The sequence below is a fragment of the Schistocerca nitens genome, chromosome 1 (assembly GCF_023898315.1).
Source record: "Schistocerca nitens isolate TAMUIC-IGC-003100 chromosome 1, iqSchNite1.1, whole genome shotgun sequence".
In the NCBI taxonomy this organism is placed as follows: Eukaryota; Metazoa; Arthropoda; class Insecta; order Orthoptera; family Acrididae; genus Schistocerca; species Schistocerca nitens.
Window position 1 is genome coordinate 203140326 of NC_064614.1, and position 24457 is coordinate 203164782.

The window sequence follows — 24457 nt, forward strand, 5'->3', positions numbered from 1 at the left end:
GCTTATTTCATGAGATATCTGGCCTGGTCATGATCAATGGAAAACCCTGTATATATACTAAGATGGTATCTGTTCTTTCGGATATGTCCGAAAGAACAGATACCATCGGTGACCGTGCAGCTCATTAGAATAAATTACAATGGAATGAAAAACCTTAGCTGCTTACAGGCGTTGACATACATCAATGGGGACAGATGAAAATGTACGCCCCAACCGGGACTCGAACCCGGGATCTCCTGCTTACATAGCAGACGCTCAATCCATCTGAGCCACAGAGGACACAGAGGATAGTGCAACTGCAGGGATTTATCTCTGGCATGCCTCCTGCGAAACCCACGTGCTCAATGTATTGTCCCGCACTACATTCGTAGTGCTCCCGTCCATTATACTCATTACTCGCGGCGCACTACCGATTCCCATAAGAGTTCGGGCACTGTCTGTGCATCCGCACAGAAGAAGAAGACGGTCAAGTGGCCAGTGAGCCTTAACTATATATATACTAATATATACTATACTAATATATGTACTAATATAAACAACTATCAACAAGTAAATGAAGAAATGCAAAGAGTTTTCCTGAAAAAGTATGCTTGTCATGATTTGCGAAACCCCTTATACACGCAATCTGGTAAGGTACCCAGAACTACTTTGCACCTAGACGCTTTGACCAATAGGCACAGAAGCAGGCGGCATTTGGCAGTTAACTTGTGTAGCAGTAAGATGTTGCTGATGTAGCAAGAATGAAAAGTGTAGGAGCAAATTTTCTGAATATCACAGAATTTACACTTGCACTACAAAATAAAAAGCTGAGCATGAGTCAAACAGTCGCTTCATACACATTCGTCTTACGAACCTCGAACGCAAACCATTGACCACTGTGTACTCTAACATCCAGCACCTATGCACAGATACATCAGTTACATAATACACACATAAAACTTCTCTAGCGATTTCTCAGAATAGCCACAATAGTGCCTCTTACTACCTGCACATTATGTTGGTTTAATGGCTTACTAAAAGTGTATAAAGTTTAAGTAAATCCGTGATCCCAACGTCATGGTCTCCCCTCATGAGATCAACAGAATATGCAAAACAGGAGGCATATATGACTGTAGGCAAGACAGATGCTAAAGAGAACTAAATTTAACTCCATCCAAGCAGGCCTCAGAAGGCCCAATGGTACCAACTAGTCACCGTGTCATTCTCTGCCAATTTGTGGTGTCAGATGCAGGTACGGAGAGGCACACAGCACTCTCCTTGCCGAAGTCAATTTTCATGACCGGAGAAAGGTAAATGCAACCTACAGAAGAATTACAGAGACCTTACGAGAACAGACAAACAGCTGTGTGGATATCAAGCCAGTATCAAGTAAGGAAGGGAAACATGAAAGGCATATATACAAAGGGTATACATGGGAAATGAACTCGAAGACAATATTACAGAAAGTGACACTGCACTGAAAGTACTACAGAGAAACAAGAGCCCAGGAGTAAACAATATTTCCTCATATTATTGAGGTCCTCGGGAGAGCCAGCCATAATAAAACTATTCCACCTCTTATGTAAGATGTATGAAATACAACGAATATCCACAGGATTTCAACATGAATGTAATAATTCCTGTTCCAAAGAAGGCCGGTTTCAATAGGTGTGAATATTACCAAGCCATATGGTTAATAAATCATACTTTCCAAACAGTAGCACAAATTATTTACGAAAGAATGGAAAGAGTGGCAGAAGCTGACGTCAGAAAAGATCAGTCTGGCTATCAGAAAAAAGTATGACCCCATAAGCAATACTGATGCTACAACTACTCGTAAGATGCTAGACGGAAAAAAAAGGTAAACTACGTATAAAGCATTTGTTGATTTACAGAAAACTTTTGATGAATGTTGACTGGAATACACTGAAATTCTGAAGTACCAGGATTAAATACACAGAGTGAAAGTTATTTACAGCTTGTGCAGAAGACAGACTGCATTTATAAGAATCGAGTACAAAAGGGAATAGCTGAGACGGGAATGAAACATCCCCGATGTTATTCAGTCTGCACTGAGCAAGCAGTACAGAAAAACCAAGAAGAAATTTGTTAAGGGGATCAATGCTCCAAGGAGAAGAAATAAAAACAATAAGGTGTGCTGATGGCAAGATTCTGTAAGGAACAGCGTAAAATGTAGATCAATTGTACAGAATGTATAGTACCTTGAAAAGAGGAAATATGATGACATTAACAAGAGTAATGGAATGCTGTCAAATTAATTCAAATGATCCTGAGGTAATCAGGTTACGAGATGAGACATTAAAAGCAACAGAGCTTTGCTATTTGGAAGGAAGGAAGAGTGGGGTTTAATACTGCATCAACATCAAGGTCATTAGATACAGGGCACAATCTCAGAATGTTTCAAGAATGGGGTGGAAATCAGCTGTGCACTTTCAAATGAACCATCCCACAATTTGTCTGGAGTACATCTGATATAATTAAATTTTTCTTGAGACATTGGAGTGTCATCTTCATCTTCGATAATGACAGAAGCTGAAGAAATGAATTAAAATTTGTGCCGACTGGGACTTGTACTGGGGTCTCCTTGTGCTAGCTACCTGGATCCCCGTGCCACCGCAGCCATATAGCAGAAACAGCTGCACGGACTACCCTAGTCGAGTGCCCTCCCTAACACACATTTAAATTCACATCTTCAGCTTATTTTCCCTTTCCCAGATCGCCACTATTGCTGAGGCTCTCTGTCATTAGAATAGCATTCCAGCATTGGAGGTAATGGGGAAATCATTAATTTCTTCAGCTTCTGTTATTATCGTAGATAAATATGTGACTCAAATATCTCAACAAAAATTTCATTAATTCATATCTATAGATCACATATGTTTGAGGTACAGGCAGGATTTCCCCATTACGTCCAATGCTGGGGTGATATTCCAATACCGGAGAGTCTCGGCAGTAGTGATAATCTAAGGAGGGGAAAATAAGCTTAAGAAGTGAACTGAAGTTTGTGTTAGGGAGAGCACTGGACTAGGGTAGATCATGCAGCTGTGTTAGCTATAATGCTGTGGTGGTGTAATTACTAGCACACCTGTCTATATGCAGGGAGACCCATGTTCAAGTCTCAGCTGTGGCACAAACTTTAATTCATTTCTTCAGCTTCTGACATTGTCTGGAATAATTTAGGAAAATCACGGAAAATCTAAATTTGGATGGCTAGATGTTGGCTTGAACTTCTGTCCTCCTGAATGTGAGCACAGTGGGCCACCTCACTCGGTTCGTTATTTGCGGACCAAAATAACTTATAAAGGCTGAGCTAGAGAGGATATAAAATGCAGACTGTCTATAGCAAGACCAGTGTTTCTAAAAGAGAGAAATATTTTACCACTGAATAAAAAATTTAAGTGGTAGGAAGTCCTCTCTGAAAGTATTTCCCTGAAATGTAGCCTTAGACAGAAAAAGTTGAATATTAGATGGAAAAATTGGACAGCAAATGAAGAGGTATGGAATCAAAATGAGCTTTATGTCACTAACTGACTACAAGAAGTTGACTGAAAACATCCTGAGGCATCCAGGGATACACTTTGCTGCTGAAGGGATGCCTGAGAGGTAAAAATTGTAGACGGACACCAACGTCTGATTACAGTATGCAAATTAAATAGGATGTAGGTAGCAACATTTATGCAGAGATGAAGAGACTTGCACACGACAGGATAGTAGGGAGAGCTGAAGAAATCGGTCTTTGGGCAAAAGATCACAACCACCATATGTCAGTGACAAAATGTCCTCAGCATAGTCACGACAGAATCTCTTAATTCATAAATAATCTAGGCCCTACTTGTGGTTGCATGCAGACGCTACATGTTCACGCTGATTACACTGGAAGTACATACTTTCTAAGCACTAATTCATTTATATTTTTGATGCACAAAGCCATAAAAGTGATTATATCTACAAAAGCAAAAGTAATTATTCAATGACATTTTATATGGGCAGGTAGATTGAATGATAGAAATTAAAAAATATTAGCACTTTATTTACAGGAACAAAGAAAGAATAAACTAATGTTTTAACATATTTTCCTTTTGTTGAAAGTTTTAAAGAGTGCCTGGTTTCTGAGTTTCTTAACTCACAGAATGACTAAAAAACAAAGACAATCAATTACATTGCTCTGGCACCTCTGCTTCATCTTCAATTGCCTTCAGTCAGATGGGCTACGATCTTCATATTTAGATTTTTTCTTCTTTTTCTTTTTCTTGTGGTGTTTGCTTTTCTTCTCAGATCCTTCTTTCTCCTCCTTGGTGTGCTTCCAATATGAATAATAACTATTAGAGATACTCTCTTCCTTATCATGAACATACTCCTCTTCTGATGCATAAGTGTGGGCAGTTTTATGTTCTTGAGCCGATTGCTTGCCGTATGAAAATTCACTACTCTCTGAGTCACTTCTGTGAAAGTTCCTGCTCACTGCTTTCAATTTATACTGTTTGTGTTTCACATCATGATATTTTTGTTTCTCAGGGTCACATTTGCTTGTTTCACCATACTCAAATTCGCTAGTGCTCATAGTCTCATACATTCTTTTCTTTCCATCTTTGATTCTCTTCTCTGATCTAGAAAATGAACTTTCGTGTGGCCTGTGAGATTCAGATCTATGGCCATGTTTTTTGTGATGTTTGCTACGTTCTGTTTCATAATAAGTAGATTCCACTTTTCTTGCTCTTTCATTGTCTCCACTTTCCCAGTCGCTACTCTCAGATCTCTCTCTCTTTCTTTTGTAGTACCAATTAGTACTTTTTTCTCTTCTACTTTCACTTTGAGTGCCTGAATGATCATCATAAAGAACCTGACTCATGTCTGTATTTGTTGAACTTTGTTCATACTTATCATATCTTAAACCTGCATCTCTTCTGTAAGACCCATTATGAACCTTTGACTCAGGGTCCCTCTTCCTAGAACCATATTTATCCTTTGTGTACCATTCCTGTGAATCATGCCTTCGTACCCTAGAAAAATCTCCACTGCTGTCATAAGCATTTGTTTCACTTTTTGTGTCACGATTATTCCGCTTCCATTCCGGTATATCGATCTCAGTCGTATCATTCTCCACTTTTATAATAGTGGTTTCTGAACTTCTTGTACTTCCAACATCTTCTTCGTTTTCTTTACTATTGATTTCCCGAAGGAAATCCATCTGATTTTGTATAACTTCCCGTAATATCTGCAAGAAGAAAAAGACAAGTAAACACATGCACAAAGCATATCTTTGTCGCTTATAGGTTAGTTAGGAATAAAGTAATCCACTAAACAGCCGTTCCAAGTATTATATGATTCATGGAACTGTGAGATTCATAGTGACAGATTTTAAGTAATGGTACTAATAGCATGTCAAGGCAGAAGAACTACCACAAATGGCAAAGGAAATTAAGAAATTATAGAAGAACAAAATAAGTGTAAAATATACAAAAGCAGACTTATATTTGATGGAAGTTTTAATCAGAAAGTGAACTAACACAAGTAACAGATTTGATATGTGGCAAAAAACCTACACCAGGGTGTGAACTAAGAAGATGCCTTCATCTGCAAAAATTACAGAACAATAGACAAAGCACTGCCTACCTCCTTCCTGCAAGTACCAGTTAAGAGACTCATGGTATGGTTACTGGAGGATCAGATCAGAAATATACCATACATTTACACTTACAAGAGGATAACTTGGCAATAGGATTTTCATAATTTTTTATGTTTATGGTGTGCGAAGTTCAGAACTCAAATATCAGTCCCCCAAAGCAGTTCAAGTCAACTCGCAGAAAGGCTTGAGAAAGTTGACTGGTTGGTTGGTTTTGGGGAAGGAGACCAGACTACGTGGTCATCGGTCTCATCGGATTAGGGAAGGATGGGGAAGGAAGTCGGCCGTGCCCTTTCAGAGGAACCATAAAGTTGACTTTGAAGTTTTCTAAGGAAGTTTCATTCATTATTGTTAAGGTGTTTTTGTTGACAAACCACATGGCTTAAAGGCTAACGCTGGAGAATGGTAATGGGATAATCAATGGATTGCTGGTTCAAGCCTCACTTTGATCAGTTTCTATCTCTTCCCCCCCCCCTCCCCCCCGGTTCAGTTCAAATATCTATATCATTCAAATACAAAATCCATCAAATATATGCTAATTAACAAATATCTAATCATCATGTTTTATAAAAATGTATCCAATTGTTGCCCCTAGTCTTAATATGTCTAAAGCAAACTACAAGGTCCTTTGGAGCTAGGTTTCAAAAATTGGTCGACAAGCAAAACAAAAAAATATCAAAATGTCAGAGTCATGACATCGAAATTGGCAAACTTGACTTCTAAGCTATATAAAGATTTTTTAATCAACAGTGTAAAACCATATGTAAAAAAAAGGATGGGTTTCTCTTACTGACTTATTCTTGGGATGGGCAAATCTATTCCGCATTGTACAATGAAATTTTATTAAATGGTAGACATCTGACTACTTACACTGCACAAGTACTTCCACCAACATGCACCTTATTAGTAATTCCTAGTGACATTTATTTGCACTGTCAAGTAAAAAACTTAATTAAGCAATTGTAAAACTGCACCTAACTGATCAAATAAGAATGCAAATTCAATGATGGAAAAATTGCATAAAAATTCATTCAATTGTTCATCAATTGTCCTCACCAGTCTTTGATGAAATGATCTTGAAAAACAAAATTTACACCTGTAAAAATGCAGCATTTGTTTGGTGTGCTCAGTGCCACGAAAATGACTGTTCTCCGTGGTTTTACGATGCTTATCACTCTGGTTCTACATCTGCATCTACATCTATACTCAGAAAACCACCAGGCAGAGGGTAGATACATCACATTGTGCCAGTTATTAGGCTTTCTTCCTGTTCCATTCATGTATAGGACGTGGGAAGAATGACTGTCTCAATGCCTCTGTGCATAAAGTAATTATTCTAATCTTATCTTCATGATTTCAGTGTGAGCGATACACGGGGGTTGTGGTACATCCCTAGCGTAATCGTGTAAATCATTTGAAGCTGATCTTAAAGCTTTGTTAATATATTTTCTCAGGATAGTTTACATCTATCTTCAAGAATCTGCCAGTTCTGTTCCCTCAGTCTCTCTGTGACAATCTCCCACAGATTAAACACAACTGTGAGCATTTGTGCAGCACTTATCTGTATACATTCAATATCCCCTGTTAGTCCTATATGGTATGGAATCCACACACTTCAACAATTTTCTAGAACTGGATGCACAAGTGATTTGTAAGCAATCTCTATTGTAGACTGATTGCACTTCCCCGGTATTCTACCAATAAACCGAACTGTAACAACTGCTTTTTCCCATGACTGACCCTATGTGATCATTCCATTCCATATCCCTACAAAGTGTTCTTGCCTCATGCGTCCTTCTCTACCAGCTTACCACCTCTAGCTGCCCTGGCAACTGCTCTTAATAATTGATCATCAATAACTAGTCTCGTCACTGCTATGACAGTGTGCCTGCACACGTGTGTGTGTGTGTGTGTGTGTGTGTGTGTGTGTGTGTGTGTGTGTCCTTTTGCTAGAAAAAGAGCAAGAGCTTGAAAGCTAGTGTGACGACTCATTTCTGTTATGGGTTCCTATATGCCATACATCAGTCTGTTATAGGCGAGTTGTTACCTTTCCTCTATTTTATGTATTGTTCCATCAAGGAATTTGCATTGTTGTTAGGTATTAAAATAAGTTGCACAGTATACCTCAACATGGCTTTTTCGGTTAGTATGAACTTTCTTGCTACGATAACTAATTCTTCGTCGCTTTGCATCTCTCATTTCCATTAACAACTCCAACTTCGTTTTTGCACGTGTTCCCTCATCCTTCTTATAGCTGTAAACAAAAATGAAAAACTTTAAACCAAATTACAATTCAGTCACTATACATTAATGAAATAATGTATTAAACCGCAACAAAACAGAAATTTTCCTCTAACAAACTAAACCTTACACAAAGGAAATAAAAACATAAAACAAAACCCTTTTAAGGAAACCAAAGGAATGATCCAACTGGCATATATTTTTAGTACAGTAATTAGAGTTGTAGCAATCAATAAAATACACAATGGCCCTTGTAGAGCAGTCCACAGTTACAGCACCCTTGCAGTGCAAACAATGGTTACATCCACAAATATCATGAGGCTTCTGTCAGTTCATTTTTACAACATCAAGAGTGTGCTACAATATTATGTGCTATAGAATATACAATCCCACAGCTTTCTGTGCTTCTCGTAGCAAGAGGAGGTAGCCTCTCCATAACACCTTGTGTTCTCCTGTAAATGCTGCAGCCATTACATAAGTTCACCATTGCTACTACACACAAGATTTTCTTACCAACAGATCTTAAATGGCTGTGTCTGAAGTAGTTACATATTCAGGAGCCAGGACTGATGACAAATATCACTGCATAATTTTTAGTGTTGAATGTTGTTGTTGTTATTGTGGTCTTCAGTCCAGAGACTGGTTTAATGCAGCTCTCCATGCTACTCTATCCTATGCAAGCCTCATCATCTCCAAGTACCTACTGCAACCTACATCCTTCTGAATCTTGCTTATTGTATTCATCTCTTGGTCTCCCTCTACGATTTTTACCCTCCACGCTGCCCTCCAGTACCAAATTGGTGATCCCTTGATGCCTCAGAACATGTCCTACCAACCGATCCCTTCTTCTAGTTAAATTGTGCTACAAACTCCTCTTCTCCCCAATTCTATTCAATACCTCCTCATTAGTTATGTGATCTACCCAACTAATATTCAGCATTCTTCTGTAACGCCACATTTCGAAAGCTTCTATTCTCTTCTTGTCTAAACTATTTATTGTACATGTTTCACTTCCATACATGGCTACACTCCATACAAACACTTTCAGAAAAGACTTCCTGTCACTTAAATCTATACTCGATATTAACAAATTTCTCTTCTTCAGAAACGCTTTCCTTGCCATTGCCAGTCTACATTTTATATCCTCTCTACTTCAACCACCATCAATTATTTTGCTCCCCAAATAGCAACACATCTACTACTTCAAGTGTCTCATTTCCTAATCCAATTCCCTCAGCACCACCTGATTTAATTTGACTACATTCCATTACCCTCGTTTTGCTTTTGTTGGTGTTAATCTTACATCCTCCTTTCAAGGCTCTGAGCATTCCATTCAACTGCTCTTCCAGGTCATTTGCTGTCTCTGACAGAATGACAACGTCCTCGGCAAACCTCGAAGTTTTTATTTCTTCTCCGTGGATTTTAATTCCTACTACAAATTTTTCTTTTGTTTCCTTTACTGCCTGCTCAATATACAAACTGAATAACATCAGGGATACGCTACAACCCTGTCTCACTCCATTCCCAACCACTGCTTCCCTTTCATGCCCCTTGACTCTTATAACCACCATCTGGTTTCTGTACATATTGTAAAATGCCTTTCATTCCCTGCATTTTACCCCTGCCACTTTCAGAATTTGAAAGAGATTATTCCAGTCAACATTGTCAAAAGCTTTCTCTAAATATACAGTGCTGAATATCAGTTCATTATTACTGTGCAGGGTCATTCAATAAGGCAATGGTCACCCACAAATGGCACATGGACCTACAAACTGACAGCATTATGAAGAGGAAGTCTGATAACCAGTGTGACTTCTCAGTATATATTCAATGTGATTAACTTTGACAATGACTTGGATCCACCATTCATTTACAAAATATATAAGTGCCAGTTCCAGTGGCTGTTACCCAACATACCTCAGGACATTGAATACGTGTGTAATAATCTCCAAGTAATAAGTGTGTAATAATCTCCAAGCGAATAATAATCTCCAACTGGCCTGCATCAGAATTTTATAATTGTACATCAGACTGTTATCCAGCTCTCAGGACATGCAGCTTCACAACATTTCTGTTGTGCCTTCCAAGAGTTAGATTTCTGATATGTGTTTATTACGTATTATAAATTAGGTGCGGTTTTGTTCATTGTTTCATTGGTAAAGTGCCATTAACACATCTAAAGGTCTTGCGGTCAGTACTTGGTCAATTTTAAGATTTTTACCTGTCACTTATCACTTCTTTCATCTCTAACAATAGTTGTTAATATGATAAATGCACCTTGGTTCTGAGTCCATGTTAAGGGGAGGAGCCCTATGACTGGCTGGGTAAGTCAGTTTGAAGGTCGGAAGAATACAATGGCATGCCAACTCCAATAGGACCATGATTATAGTCTCAGTAAAATTACTTGGTAGTTGACACTTCACATGTTGGAGCTGTCATTCTCCAATCAGAGTGCACACTGTCACACTTGACCTGTTCACTTTTGCCAAACTGTCACAACAAATGGTCAGTTCACTTACACTGTTAGCCCTAGTGCTGTATATGAAACTTGAATATTTTGCTACAAGGTTTGCGTTTATTTGTTTTTAGTGGATTGTCACATCTGACGAAATGCAAAAGAAAAGAGAGAGACACAGGACTCTGGATGCAAACACATCAGGAAAGAAAGTCGGGCAACGAATTGCATTTAAAAGACACTAGCTCGTGTGTAATGTGTGGGAATACTTTGAGTAGGAGGTGGAAAATCAGAGACACCTCTTACCAGTTCCAAGGTAGTCACACAAACCACAGCCACAGTTAATGCTAGAGAATCAATTGTATTTCAAATTGGTAAAGAAAAAACAAGAAGGAAAGAAGTGAAACAGGACTCTCTTATCTTCACACACTTGGAAAGAACAGAAGTATTCAGAAATGAGTAACAAATCTGGATTCCTTCCCACAAGAAGTAAGTCAGTGTCACATATATGATTATAATCATAACAAAGATCGGCCTACATTAAATAAGCTTTGTACGACACTGAGTGAGGGCGAACTTTTTGAAGGCAGCAAATCGTTGTCATGATAGATTCTGCAGAGTCTCAGTTTTAAATAGAAAAATATTTCAGGATGTAAAATGTAGGTGGGATGAGAAGACACAGTCAGATGATTGAACTCCTTAGCCAATGACCATCAAGACTATTGAAAGTCACCGTATGATTCATACCATCTTGCTCATTATGTTTGTTTGATCTCCAACAGTCCCCTCCTGTATTTTATAATAGAGCAACCAACAAATTTATAGCCTGAAAAATTCTTTCTTTTTTGGTTGACAGAACAGGGAATTAGTAGTCATAAGGCTGTTATAGCATCACTGACTTTGGGTGTCAGCAGGAATATAAGAAAGCTAGGAAGATATTTCTGCTTATTAAATGTGACATGAAACAGATTTTAGACTACCTGGGCAATCATCATCAAACACTCATCCACAAGACTGAGAATACTGGGTATAAACAGACAAACTTCAAGACAGTACGTCTTGCATAGGTATGTAATGGGTACAGTTGGAAGGAGTGGGGAAAAACCATGGTGGTTCAAGGCTGTATTAGAAAGCTGCTCCAAAAGCAAAGAGAGTTCTGCATATTTAAACACAAACAAAGCCTCTTGGAGCAGGGCAAAGTGGAGGGGTGGCGAGGCGGTCAAGACCTGAACCAATCCAAAATTAGCATAAGGATAGCCTATGTGATGCATTCAACAAATTCAAAAGTAAATTTCTATCTACTGATCATACAGTGAGCCCTAAGGAGTTTGGTCTTACATTAAATCAGTAATGGATCAAAGCCATCTGTTCACACACTCACTGACCGTAATGGCACTGAAACAGAAGATGATGGAGAGAAGAAAGAAATACTAATTTTTTTTCCAAAAATGTTTCACTGAGGAAAACTGTACTATGTTCCCTCCTTTCAATTGCTGTATGAATACTAAAATGACAGATATTGAAATAAGTGAGTGCCGGATAAAAAAAATCAACTAAAATAGCTCAACAGAGGAAAGGTGATTGAGCCTGATGGGTTGCCTATGTAAATCTATGAGGGCTATTCAGAAAGTAAGATCCAACTGGTCATGGAATGGAAACTACAGTGAAAAATCAAAAATGTTTTACTTGCTACAGTTGGCTACACCTTCCAGCTACGAGGGTTGCCCAGAAGATAATGCACTGCATTTTTTTTCAACAATTCTTTATTGAACATAATGAGAATTACACATACGACAGAATGGTGTTTTATCTACACACCCTGTTTCTCCACATAATCTCCATTCCATTCTATGGTCTCCCTCCAGCACAAAACAAGCCCTTGTCAGTACCAACCCTTGTCCTGGTGGCGGAGACAGTGCTTCACTGTGTGAATAACCCTCTCGAAGTCCTACAAATGTCTTCCACGAATGACACCCTTTTAATGGCCCACACAAGTGGTAATCCAAGGGGGCTTGGTCAAGGCTGTAGAGTGGATGAGGTAAAACTATCCACCTCTTTTTTGCGATGTGTTCAGCAGTCCTCAGACTTGTGTGGGACTGAGTGTCATCATGTTGCAGCAAAATATCTCCTGGGTTGCTATGCCGCGGAAGTCACCAGAAGTGTGTCTTGAGTTTTGTTAATATGTTGGCATATGCTTCTGAGTTAATGGTACCACATATTGGCTTCACATCAATGAGAATCACACCTTCACAGTCTCAGAGCATGAGGATCATGATCCTACCAGTGGAAGCAGTTACTTTGAATTTTTTCTTCTGTGGGGAGTGGGAATGGAGCCATTCCATCGACTGTCGTTTTGTTTTGGGCTCAAAATGGTGAACCCAGGTTTCAACACTTGTCACAATCCAAGACGAGAACACCTCCCCCTCAGCTTCAAAACGTTGCAACAAATCAAGACAATCATTTTTCCTGTGCAATTTGTGATCCACCATTAGACAGTGTGGGATCCATCTTGAACACCCTTTTGAATATCCAAGAGTGTGGATAACTGCATTCACACTTCCTTTGTTGATTGACAGATGCAGCATCAACTACCGACTTGTAATGCATCTGTCCTTGCGAATGACAGCATCAGCTTGCTGCAACTTGTCAGGTGTGACAGCCGTGGATGTTCTCCCCGACCGTAGCAAATCGTGGAGAACCGCCGAACCACCTACTGATGACGTGACCCTGCGTGAACAGCGACTAACTGTAATTCTGTCGACAGCAGATGCTCACTAGACTTTGCACAAGCGTTTGTGAGTATTTCCCACAGTTTCTTTCGCTGCAGTCAGAAATTCAATGATTGCTCATTGCTTGTGACATACATAACTTACAGACACCATTTTGAAACTGACCTGCAGCTATGTTATCTGTCAGCACTGACAGACACTTGGCGTGCTCACTCAAGAAACTTCAAATAACACATATGTAACATTTCGCATTCGTAACATGGTTTTGGGCTGAGAAAAAAAATGTAGTGCATTACTTTCTGGGAAACCCTCATACTTCTCTACATAGTCACCAGACATTTGTCATAGTGTGGTACCAACTTTCCAATACCCTTGTTATGGAAGGCACCCCCCTGTGCCTTCTGTCAGTTCTCTACACTGATCTGCAGCTTGCTGTATGTGCCGAAATGTTGTCTTCATAGCCTCTGGTTCATGTGGGCAGATATGAAAATCAGACAGTCTGACCTGTATGGTGAGTGATCAGACATTTCTCACTGAAAACATTGTAGGGGTGTTCTCATTGCCCCTGCACTGTGAGTCTGAGAACTGTAGGGCAGCAGGCAATGCACGACAGTTATATTCTGCGAGCTGGATGAAATCAGACGAAATCTCTGTGGCGAAGCAAGCTGGGATAATTTTACTTTCCCTGTTGTTTTGCCACCTGCCTCCTTAAACTCATTTTTTCAGTTTTAACTGATTATCATTAACATACATGAATATAATCTGCATTTTCATGAAAGAGAAAGGTTGGCCCTTAGTCCAAGTACATAACACCGGATCTAATTTTGTGCTTAGTTTTATGTATGTAATTGATTTTCTAATTTATTTTGACTATTACTAGTTAGTATCTTTTATTACAGAGTGAAATCAGTAATTGTTTCGTAACTTAAATTCTATTGTTGACATACAAACAAATATAAATTCTATACTAATTATAAACATTTGGAAGACGAAATACTAGTAATCTTAAAGTATCTATTTGGCTCTATTCGAAAACATGTTAGCAAAACCAGCCCTTCATTAATTCCAAAGTAATTAACAGTTTTGTCAAAAGTATTGTTTACATAATGATGTATGTTAATTTCATCATTTAAACAAATAATTCAGCCTAAACATTGTAGTAGAAGAAACTGTTAAAAGGAACAAATTTTTTGATGTGTTCAGTTAATTTAATGAGTTAAGTTTTAGTTGTAATTTCAGTAAATTAAGCTTCGAACAATGTGTGGTTTAAGCCCCTATTATTGTGGTGATATGTAAGGGCCCGATTTTTGGTCCCGAGACAATCAGTCCACGGCCGAGTTTCAGACGAGGAACTTGTGTTGGTTGAAACGACATCAATGCATCAACTTAACAATGAAATAAGTGTTACACCAATAGGCTGTGTGTTAAAGCAATTTATTCGTAAAACTGTGAAAGGTATGGTTAGTTTTTTACTGCTCGCTGATGTTCAACAGGAAACTATTGTAGCAGTATGTGGATGTTCGCCTGCAAAATATTAATGAGGCTTATCAAAAGTTGGACAATAGTGCACTGGACATATATAACTGTGTATGATTGGGGGGTTGCGAAAAGTGAAAGTAAAAGACTGTGAACAGCAACTGTGCGTCTGTCGACTACATCATTTACAGTAGACAGTAGCTGCACATCCAACCCCTAATTTTTCAGCCAGTACGTCGACACTGAGGACAATCAAAGAGAGAAATAAAGTAGGCAAATTGCTACATCTCCCACAGACACTCATACTTGATGGGAGACACTATTTTCTATGCATATTTATGTGCTCACTGTGCACTCAGAACTGAAAAGAGTAACATGACATGATCAATGAGCACACTGTTGAACCCACTTATGTAAATCTTCATTGGATTTTCACTGAGGTTTCCATTTGGCGACTGATTGGACCTCATATTCTGAACAGCCCTCGAACATACAGTATGTGAAAGAAATTTCTCTTCTTCCCGCAGCAGTATACTGTAAATCAAAGGAAGTATGAAGTGTTCCTACTGACTGGAAACATAAGCACATCATTCCCATTTTCCAGAATAGTTTTCAACCTGACACAAAAAAACAATGGGTCATAGAATTTTGAAATACTGTTTTATGCTTGTGTATTTTGATCTCTCTGGTGACCAAAAATCTGTTTTATAGGAAACAACACAGATTATGTAAACAACAGTTGCGTGAAACACAGACTGCTCTGGTCATCCAAGAGATCCAGAAGTAAGTAGATTCTGGCACCCATGTTGATGCCATAGTCTTGACTTCCAAAAGGTGTTCGATAAAGCTTGCAATGTTACCTAATGAATGAAATATTTGCATATGGAATACCAGACTAGATTTATGACTGGAATGAGAAGTTCCCAGCAATTACAATACAGCATGTCATTCTTAATGGTCAGAAATCTTCAGAGGCAAAATTAACTCCAGGCATGCCTGAAAGGATTTTTATAGGATCATTATTGTGCACAGTGAAAGTGGTACACAAAGTACCCTTCACCAAACACTATAATGTGGCTTGCTGAGGATGGATGTGGATGCCGGTCTTTCTCGATAGTGCTCTGGTTTTGAAAGACACTTTCATGTTTTCATTTCATACAGTTGGGCATTTGGATTTTGATTATTCCCACAAAAGAAAGAATGGAAAGAAATATTTATGGGGAGTGGTGAATACACGTAGAATTTCTAAGGAAAGTTATGTATGAACAATAACACTATACAATAAAAATTTGAATTAATGGAAAGCTACTCAAAAATTACTAATGGAAAGATTTAATTTCATGTACACAATGAAATACATCTCTTCCAGATTCAACTTTCACTCTGCAGTGGAGTGTGCACTGATATGGAAGTTCCTGGCAGGATTAAAACTGTGTTAACACTGTTCACCTTACTTCATGGGACCTTCATCATGATTTTTTGTATCCAGGCCTCATTCAGAAAGAGTGACACAATGAGAAATATAACAATTACTGCAACCTTTACAGCCTACTAAATGTAGAAATAAGTCAAAGCATTAATATCTTACAATTAGTCATAGTCTTATGTGTTTAATTAACCTAAATTGTTGCCCAAGATGAACACACATCATGAATACATAAGAGAAAATAAATTGATAGTATGGAAAGTTCTCACAGAACGTACATATTTTAGGAGTCAAGGGGATCACTCTGTGAATAGCAGAAGCATTGAGTCACAAAAGTATAAACCGAGAAGAAAAACACTGGGAACAAGGCTGACTGACAATACAGGAGAGAGAAAGTTACGAGACAGTAACAAAGAGAGGTCGATTAAAGGTTTAGGATAGAAGAAAGCCACTAGGTGCTATAAATAGTAAGGGAAGTTCAGGAAGAATGTAGATAATTTAAGAGTAAAGAAGACCACTCACTGAATAAGCGTTGGACTGATGACAGGCATCACATATGAAAGAGAAAGCTTTTCTAGCTCCACAATTATTTATGAAAAATAAATTAATGCAATTCAGTTATAAAAATAGTTAAAACAGAACACAAAGTAATTAATTTTAATGTAAACCATTAAACTCTAGTAAACACATAATGTAAATGGTATTACCCTCTGTTACATGGTGTTGCCATTTGGTAACTAACTGTAAATTTACGTATAATGCTAAGGAAACTGGTTGTATTTGCATGATGTTGACATCTGGCAACAAATACAATCTGGCTCCATCAAGCATTACTACGTTGGCAGAAACAGTTCGAAACTGATAATCTCTGCTGAAGGTCAAGTGTACATAAACACACGTGAAAGTAACTGAAAGAGTAAATTATTTCTGACATTTAGATCACAAGTAGTTACATTTTTAAGGTATGTAAAATGATTTTTAATGATAGCACAGATTTTGTTTCCATGTCTCTGTAACACAATGATTAATAAATAACAAATAATTTCAGTTTGTTGCTATATGGCAACAGTTACTGAATAAATCGAAATTTATATTTTCAACCTGTTACATAGTATTTTGCGTGCCAGACCCTAACCCCAGATATTTTTTTCACTTCAATTGGTTCCCTAAAAAGGGTCATGCAATACAGGGTTAATTTCTGTCATAGATATAATTAAAAATATTTCATACCTTGACTAAGAATATTATGAAAAGGATAGTTGCTACTCACCATATAGTGGAAATGCAGAGTTGCAGACATGCACTACAAAAAGGCTATCAGAAAATGAGTTTTCAACCAACAAGGGCTTCATTGGAGATGGAAAAAAAAAAAAAAAAAAAACACACACACACACACACACGTACATGCAAACGCAACACACACATGACCGCAGTCTCTGGTGTGTGTGTGTGTGTGTGTGTGTGTGTGTGTGTGTGTGTGTGTGTGTGTATTCTATCTCTGGTGAAGGCATTGTTGCCGAAAGCTCTCTCTCTCTCTCTCTCTCTTTAGGGCGCAAAACTGCTATGGTCATCAGCGCCCGGTCCGTGACTTAGGAAACAGTAAAAACCTAAAATGGAAACCAGCAGCAATGGGAACAAAACTCAAAAAATTGGAGAAACTAAAAGCAGAAGGAAGGCTTAAAAATCCACTACAGAAAGGGGTTGGTTGTCCCCAAAAAAAGCTTCAAATGACTGACGTCATTTCACTGGCACTAATAAACTCGAGAACGCGATCGGCCGAGCGCGTGTCAGCTGTAGACGGGTGCGTAACGGAGTAAAATAGGGGCGCTCAATTAAAAGGTGTCTTACCGTCCACAGCTGAGAGCAGTGGGGACAGAGTGGGGGAGGATCGCCGCTTAAAAGATGTCGATGGCTAAAAAGACAGTGCCCTATCCGGAGTCTAGTTAAAATTACCTCCTCCCTACAACGCGTTCAGGAGGAAGAGGTCCAAGCACAAGGAAGAGCTGTCACGTCCCGCAATTTATTATGGGGGAAGTGTCGACCAATATGCGTGCCATAAAAGAACAACACGACGACATAAAACGCTCCGTAAATTGGCGAAGGGAATCGACTGAATAGCTGGCCGAAGAAGAGAGACTGCAGCCTTGGCCGCTATATCAGCCGCCTCATTTCCACAGATACCAACGTGTCCCGGGAGCCAGAGGAACGCCACCGAGACGCCCCCCAGGTGGAGCAAGCGCAGACAGTCCTGAATCCGGCGGACCAGAGGGTGGACAAGGTAAAGAGCTTGGAGACTGAGGAGAGAGCTGAGAGAATCTGAACAGATAACATACTGTATCCGCTGATGGCGGCGGATGTAGTGGACAGCCTGGAGAACAGCATAAAGCTCCGCAGTATAAACCAAACACTGGTCGGGAAGCCGAAATTGATTTGGGGTGTCGCCAAGAATATAGGCACTCCCTACACCTAACGATGTTTTCGAGCCATCAGTGTAAATAAATGTGGCTTCCTTCATTTGTGCACATAGAGCAGCAAATGCCCAATGATAAACAAGTGAAGGGGTACCATCCTTGGTAAATTGACAAAGGTCACAGAGCAGGCAGATCCGGGGACGGAGCCAAGGCGGTGCTGTACCCCAAGTTGTCAAGAAGGTTTTAGGAAAGCGGAAGGAAAGAGAATGGAGCAGTTGACGGAAGCGGACTCCTGGTGGGAGTAGGGAGGAGGGGCGGCCTGAATACCCTACATCAAAGGAGGCGTCGAAAAAAATGTCATGGGCTGGATTAGCAGGCATGGAAGACAGATGGCTAGCATAACGACTCAGAAGGACTGCTCGCCGATTAGACAGTGGAGGTTCAGCAGTCTCAGCATAAAGGCTTTCCACAGGGCTGGTGTAAAAAGCTCCAGATACTAAACGTAATCCACGGTGGTGGATAGAGTCGAGAAGACAAACAATAGACGGCTGAGCAGAGGAGTAAACTATGCTTCCATAGTCCAATTTCGAGCACACTAAAGCGCGATAGAGGCGGAGAAGGACCACTCGGTCCGCTCCCCAGGAGGTACCATTCAGGACATGGAGGGTGTTGAGGGATCGCAGACAGCAGCACAGTTTTCTGTCAAACATAAGACCCAAGAATTTAGCGACGTCCGAAAACGGAAGGTTGACAGGTCCTAGATGTAAGGAGGGTGGAAGAAACTCCTTACGTCGCCAAAAATTAACACAAACGGTCTTACTGGGAGAAAAATGGAAGCTGGTGTCGATGCTCCAAGAGTGGAGGCGATAGAGACACCCTTGAAGACGTCGTTCAAGAAGGCTGGACGGTTGGGAGCTGTAGTAGATCACAAAATCGTCCACAAAGAGGGAGCCCGAGACATCAGGAAGGAGACAATCCATAATTGGATTTATGGCAATGGCAAACAGTACAACGCTCAGCACGGAGCCCTGGGGTATCCCGTTTTCTTGGGAGAGAGTAGTGTTCACCCGCACTCTAAATGTGCGCTCTGCCATAAATTCGCGAAGAAAAAGGGGCAGCCGACCTCAAAAGCCCCAAGAGAACAGTATGCGGAGGATGCCTGTACTCCAACAGGTATCGTATGCTCTCTCCAGATAAAAAAATATTGCTACTGTTTGGCGTTTCCGGAGAAAATTGTTCATGATATAAGTGGAGAGAGCAACAAGATGGTCAACTGCAGAACGATGCTTTCGGAATCCGCATTGGGCAGGTGTTAAAAGACTGTGGGATTCCAGCCACCAAGCTAAATGGCAATTCACCATACGCTCCAAAACCTTACATACACTACTCGTGACAGAAATGGGGTGATAGGTAGAGGGGAGATGTTTGTCCTTTCCAGGTTTCGGAACAGGAACGACAATAGCTTCCCGCCATCGTCTGGGAAAAGTACTGTCGGTCCAAATTAGATTATAAAGGCGAAGGAGGTAACGCAGACTATGGGTTGATAAATGCAGCAACATTTGGACGTGGATACCATCCGGTCCTGGGGCGGAGGAGCGAGAAGAAGAGAGTGCATGTTGGAGTTCCCGCATGGAGAAAACAGTATTTCGCGATTTTGAGAGAAGAAAGCAAGAGGTTGCACTTCCGCTGCACGTTTCTTCGGGAGAAACGCTGGCGGGTAATTTGAAGAGCTCGAAATCCCAGCAAAGTGTTGACCCAATGATTTAAAAATTGCGACGGGGTCCACTAATGTATCATGCGCGACAGTGAGCCCAGAGACTGGGGAGAAACTAGGCGTGCCTGATAACCGTCGAATCCGACTCCAAACTTCCGAGGAGGGAGTGAAGTTGCTAAATGAACTAATAAAGAATTTCCAGTTTGCCTTCTTGCTATCGCAGATGACGCGACGGCATCGCGCACGGAACTGCTTATAGCAGATACAGTTGGCCAAAGTAGGATGGTGGTGGAAAACACGAAGAGCACGTCGCCGCTCACATATTGCGTCACGGCATGCCTCTTTCCACCAAGGAACTGGGGGGCGCCGGGGCAATTCGGAGGTGCGTGGTATGGAATGTTCCGCAGCTGTAAGAATAACGTCTGTAATATGTGTGACCTCATCGTCGACGCTAGGGAAGTGACGGTCATCATATGTCGCTAGAGACAAAAAAAGTGTCCAATCGGCTTGGGCAAACTTCCAGCGTCGCGGGCGCATATATGGCAGTTGAGGCTGCAGTCGAAGGACACATGGAAAGTGGTCACTCGTGTGTGTATCATCAAGGGCGAACCATTCGAAGTGCCGAGCTAGCGGAACAGTACCGACCGAAAGGTCCAAATGAGAGAAATTTGTCGTGGAGGCAGACAAAAATGTAGGGACCCCAGAGTTGAGACAGACTAGATCCACTTGGTGGAAGACGTCTAGCAATAGTGAGCCACGTGGACAAGGATGTGGAGATCCCCAAAGCGGGTGGTGGGCATTGAAGTCCCCAATCAGCAAATAGGGGGGTGGAAGCTGACCAAGAAGATGAAGGGGATCAGCTCGTGCCATTGGTGTGGACGATGAAATGTATACAGTACAAAGAGAAAAGGTATATCCAGAAAGGGAAAGACGGACAGCGACAGCTTGGAAGGAAGTGTTTAAGGGGATTTGGTGATAATGGAGAGTATCATGGAGAAGAATCATGAGTCCTCCATGGGCTGGAGTGCCTTCAACAGAGGGGAGATCAAATCGGACGGACTGAAAATGGGGGAGAACAAAGCTGTCATGGGGACGCAGCTTTGTTTCCTGAAGACAGAAGATGACTGGCGAGTAGGATCGTAAGAGGATCGACAATTCATCCCGATTGGCTCGAATGCGTGGATATTCCAGTGGATAATGGACATAGGGTGAACAGAAAATAGAGGAATGTGACCAAGGTTGCCGTCAACTCAACGACTGCTCAGAGCTTGCGACCGACAGCATGGAATGGCATTCAGCCGAAGGCAGAAGATCCTGATCCATAGGTTGTTCAGGAGCAGCTCCTGCCTCCAGCGATCGGCCGGTTGATCGGCCGCCAGCAGTGCGCCTCGGTGACACAGAAGACGGCCGAGGGCGATTTCCGCCAGGTGGTGCTGTAGATGAGACACGCCTTGGCGGAGAAGGAGATGAACTGGGTTTCTTATTAGTCTTCTTGGAAACATGATGTTTAGATGAAGGAGGAACCGATGGTTGTGAAGTTGGGGTACGTAAAAAATCTTCACGAATATCCTCTTTTTTCGAAGTCTTGGTGTCTGACTTTTGGGCTCGAGATTTAGCAGAACCCGATGAAGGGTGAGCCATAGAGTGGGGGCGAAAGTGGTGAGGTTGAACGGGCAATCTTTGTGCTGGCCGATCTGACGACCGTGGCACTAAAGGTGAGGTCGCAAGTCTGCGTGGCCGCCTCCTTTGTTGGCCGAGGAGAAGCAAGGACAGTGCTGTATTTTCCTGTCTGAGGCACGGTGGGCTGTCGACTGGCGAATAATTTTCGAGCAGCAAAGGTCGACACCTTTTCCTTCACTCTGATTTCCTGAATGAGCTTTTCGTCTTTAAAAATGGGGCAGTCTCGAGAGGAAGCAGTGTGGTCACCCATACAGTTGATGCAATGAGGGGATGGAGGTGGACAAGCACCCTCATGGGCATCCTTGCCACACGTAACACATTTGGCAGGATTGGAACAGGACTGGCTGGTGTGATTGAACCGCTGACACCGATAGCAACGCATAGGGTTTGGGACGTAAGGGCGAATGGAAATTATCTCATAGCCTGATGTGATTTTCGATGGGAGTTGAACTTTGTCAAATGTCAAGAAGACAGTGCGGGTCGGAATGATGTTCGTGTCAACCCGTTTCATAACTCTATGAACAGCCGTTATGCCCTGGTCAGACAGGTAGTGCTGAATTTCCTCGTCAGACAATCCGTCGAGGGAGCATGTATAAACGACTCCACGTGAGGAATTTAAAGTGCGGTGCGCTTCAACCCGGACAGGGAAGGTGTGGAGCAGTGAAGTACGCAGCAATTTTTGTGCCTGGAGGGCACTGACTGTTTTTAACAACAAGGTATCATTCCGTAATCTGGAACAAGACTTTATAGGACCTGCAATTGCGTTGACACCTTTCTGAATAATGAAATGGTTGACCGTGGAGAACTTGTGACCTTTGTCTGTGGTTGGGACTCAGTGAACTTACGCTTGTGAGCAGACATAGTGGAAGATGAGGAAACCATTGCGGAAGAATCCCCCATGATTACCGGCGTCTCCGATGGCGCGTTCCTCCCTTGTGGGGGCCCTCTCTGAGGGCACTCCCGCCTTAGGTGATTGTTCACACCTCAGGTCACACCTCCCGACAAACGGACGGAGGGACCAATCGGCACTTTCGGAAGGTGTCAGCTCGGGTAATCACCCCTCCCTGGGCCTGGCCGTTACCAGGGGGTACGTATGTGTCCTACCTGTCTACCCGGGGCGAGGAGTCACCGGCTAAGCACAAAAATGCGTGGGTCGGTCTTCAGACACGCACAGGGAGGAAGAAAGAGAAAGGGAAAAACAAAGAAAGGGAAAGGAAAGAAGAGAGGTCTCAAACGCCGCAGCGGAGAAAAGGGTAAAGAGAAGAGGTAAGGAAAAGAGAAGGACAAAGGAAGGATGAGGACATACAAGCAGAGAAGGCGAAGAATGCGTTACATTTACGAGCGTCCGTCTCCGAACGTAGGCACAAACCATACTCCCAGAGGGGGAGAAAGGGAAGGAAAGAGCCAGAGGTGAGGGGAGGGGGGGAGGGGTGAAGATGGGGGATAGGGAAGGATGCGGAAAAGGAAGGTATGCAGCCCGGAAAGGAAGGAGGGCCACATTAGCTCAGGGTCCCATGCTCGCTACGCAAGTATCCACAAAAGAGTTGTGGACCCCCTGCGGGGGACAGTCTTTTTGTTGCTCATGTCTGCGACTCAGCATCTCCGCTATATAGTGAGTAGCAAATAACCTTTTTGTAATAGCGTTACACTCAAAACCAGATTTTCCATGATTGAATATCTTGACTAAGAGCACAAAAGTTTCAGGTACTACGAGACTTTATAAACAAATGAAATAAATAATATAAGATATCAACTTACGAGATACTGAGCTCATCTGCTTTCAGAAATGCTGGAGGCATTGTATTCGCAACAGCATAATTATAAAGAGCAAGCCTTTCAGAACTGCTAAAGTCGGACATTAACCTCTCTGCTGTCTGTGGCACATTTCTCGCCTCAAGTGTTGAATTATCTGAAAAAATACCATTTCATCACATTTACAACAAATCTATTTGTCAACTGCATCACTGTGACTAAGTTAATCACAACAACTTCATTACAACAATATTAAATTTGTGCTCATCATGAAATACAAAATAATGATGAAGGACACATTATCTTTGCTGTCAGCCTTGTACAATAACGTTCTTATGGGATATCTATCTTTTTTCATCATTTTAAATCATGTTGTTTTGAGAACAAAATGAAGATAGTTCATCCCATCCTCCATCGAATATTTCATACAACATTAATTATATCAAAATCAGTTGCTGCTCGTGACACAGAGGAAGCAATCAGTGGCAGACAATAACATTTAAAAGTAGGCTACCCTAATGTGCAAAATCACATTTACACACACACACACACACACACACACACACACACACACACACACACAGCATCTGTTGCTTTCAGGCACTGAGCCTGAGCCCTGACTTATTACATGTATTTCCATTTTATAACATACTTACATTAATTTACTTTCTCTCAGGCCTCAGAGCCCAAAGACGACAGAGGTAGTGTGTATGAGTTGTGCATGTAAGAACATTTATGTGTTTTTCTAAACCTGAAGAAGGACTTCATCCATTAGCTTAGCCTAGTTTAAAATATGCCTATCTGCTGCTCAACATTTCCTTTACGTGGAAAGCAGTATTCTAGCCTAATCTGCATTGTTGTTATTCCAGTCAGGATTTTCAATTGTTTAAATACTTCATACAATTTGACAGACTAAATATGTCTGCCTGTTTGAACTACACAACAAATCA

At 41.1% G+C, this 24457-nt stretch overlaps 1 protein-coding gene across 1 annotated transcript in view; it reads right to left on the bottom strand.

Moving 5' to 3' along the window:
- Window positions 1–4009: 4009 nt before the first annotated feature.
- LOC126245838 (U11/U12 small nuclear ribonucleoprotein 48 kDa protein-like) overlaps window positions 4010–24457 on the bottom strand; it is a 70729-nt gene continuing 50281 nt past the window's right edge. Inside the window, exons 4-6 of the mRNA XM_049948348.1 lie at window positions 23514–23664; window positions 7748–7877; window positions 4010–5215 (exon numbers count right to left, since the gene is read on the bottom strand). Coding sequence (XP_049804305.1) covers window positions 4196–5215; window positions 7748–7877; window positions 23514–23664 — 1301 coding nt within the window. The 3' untranslated portion in view covers window positions 4010–4195. The remainder of the gene's footprint in view (window positions 5216–7747; window positions 7878–23513; window positions 23665–24457) is intronic.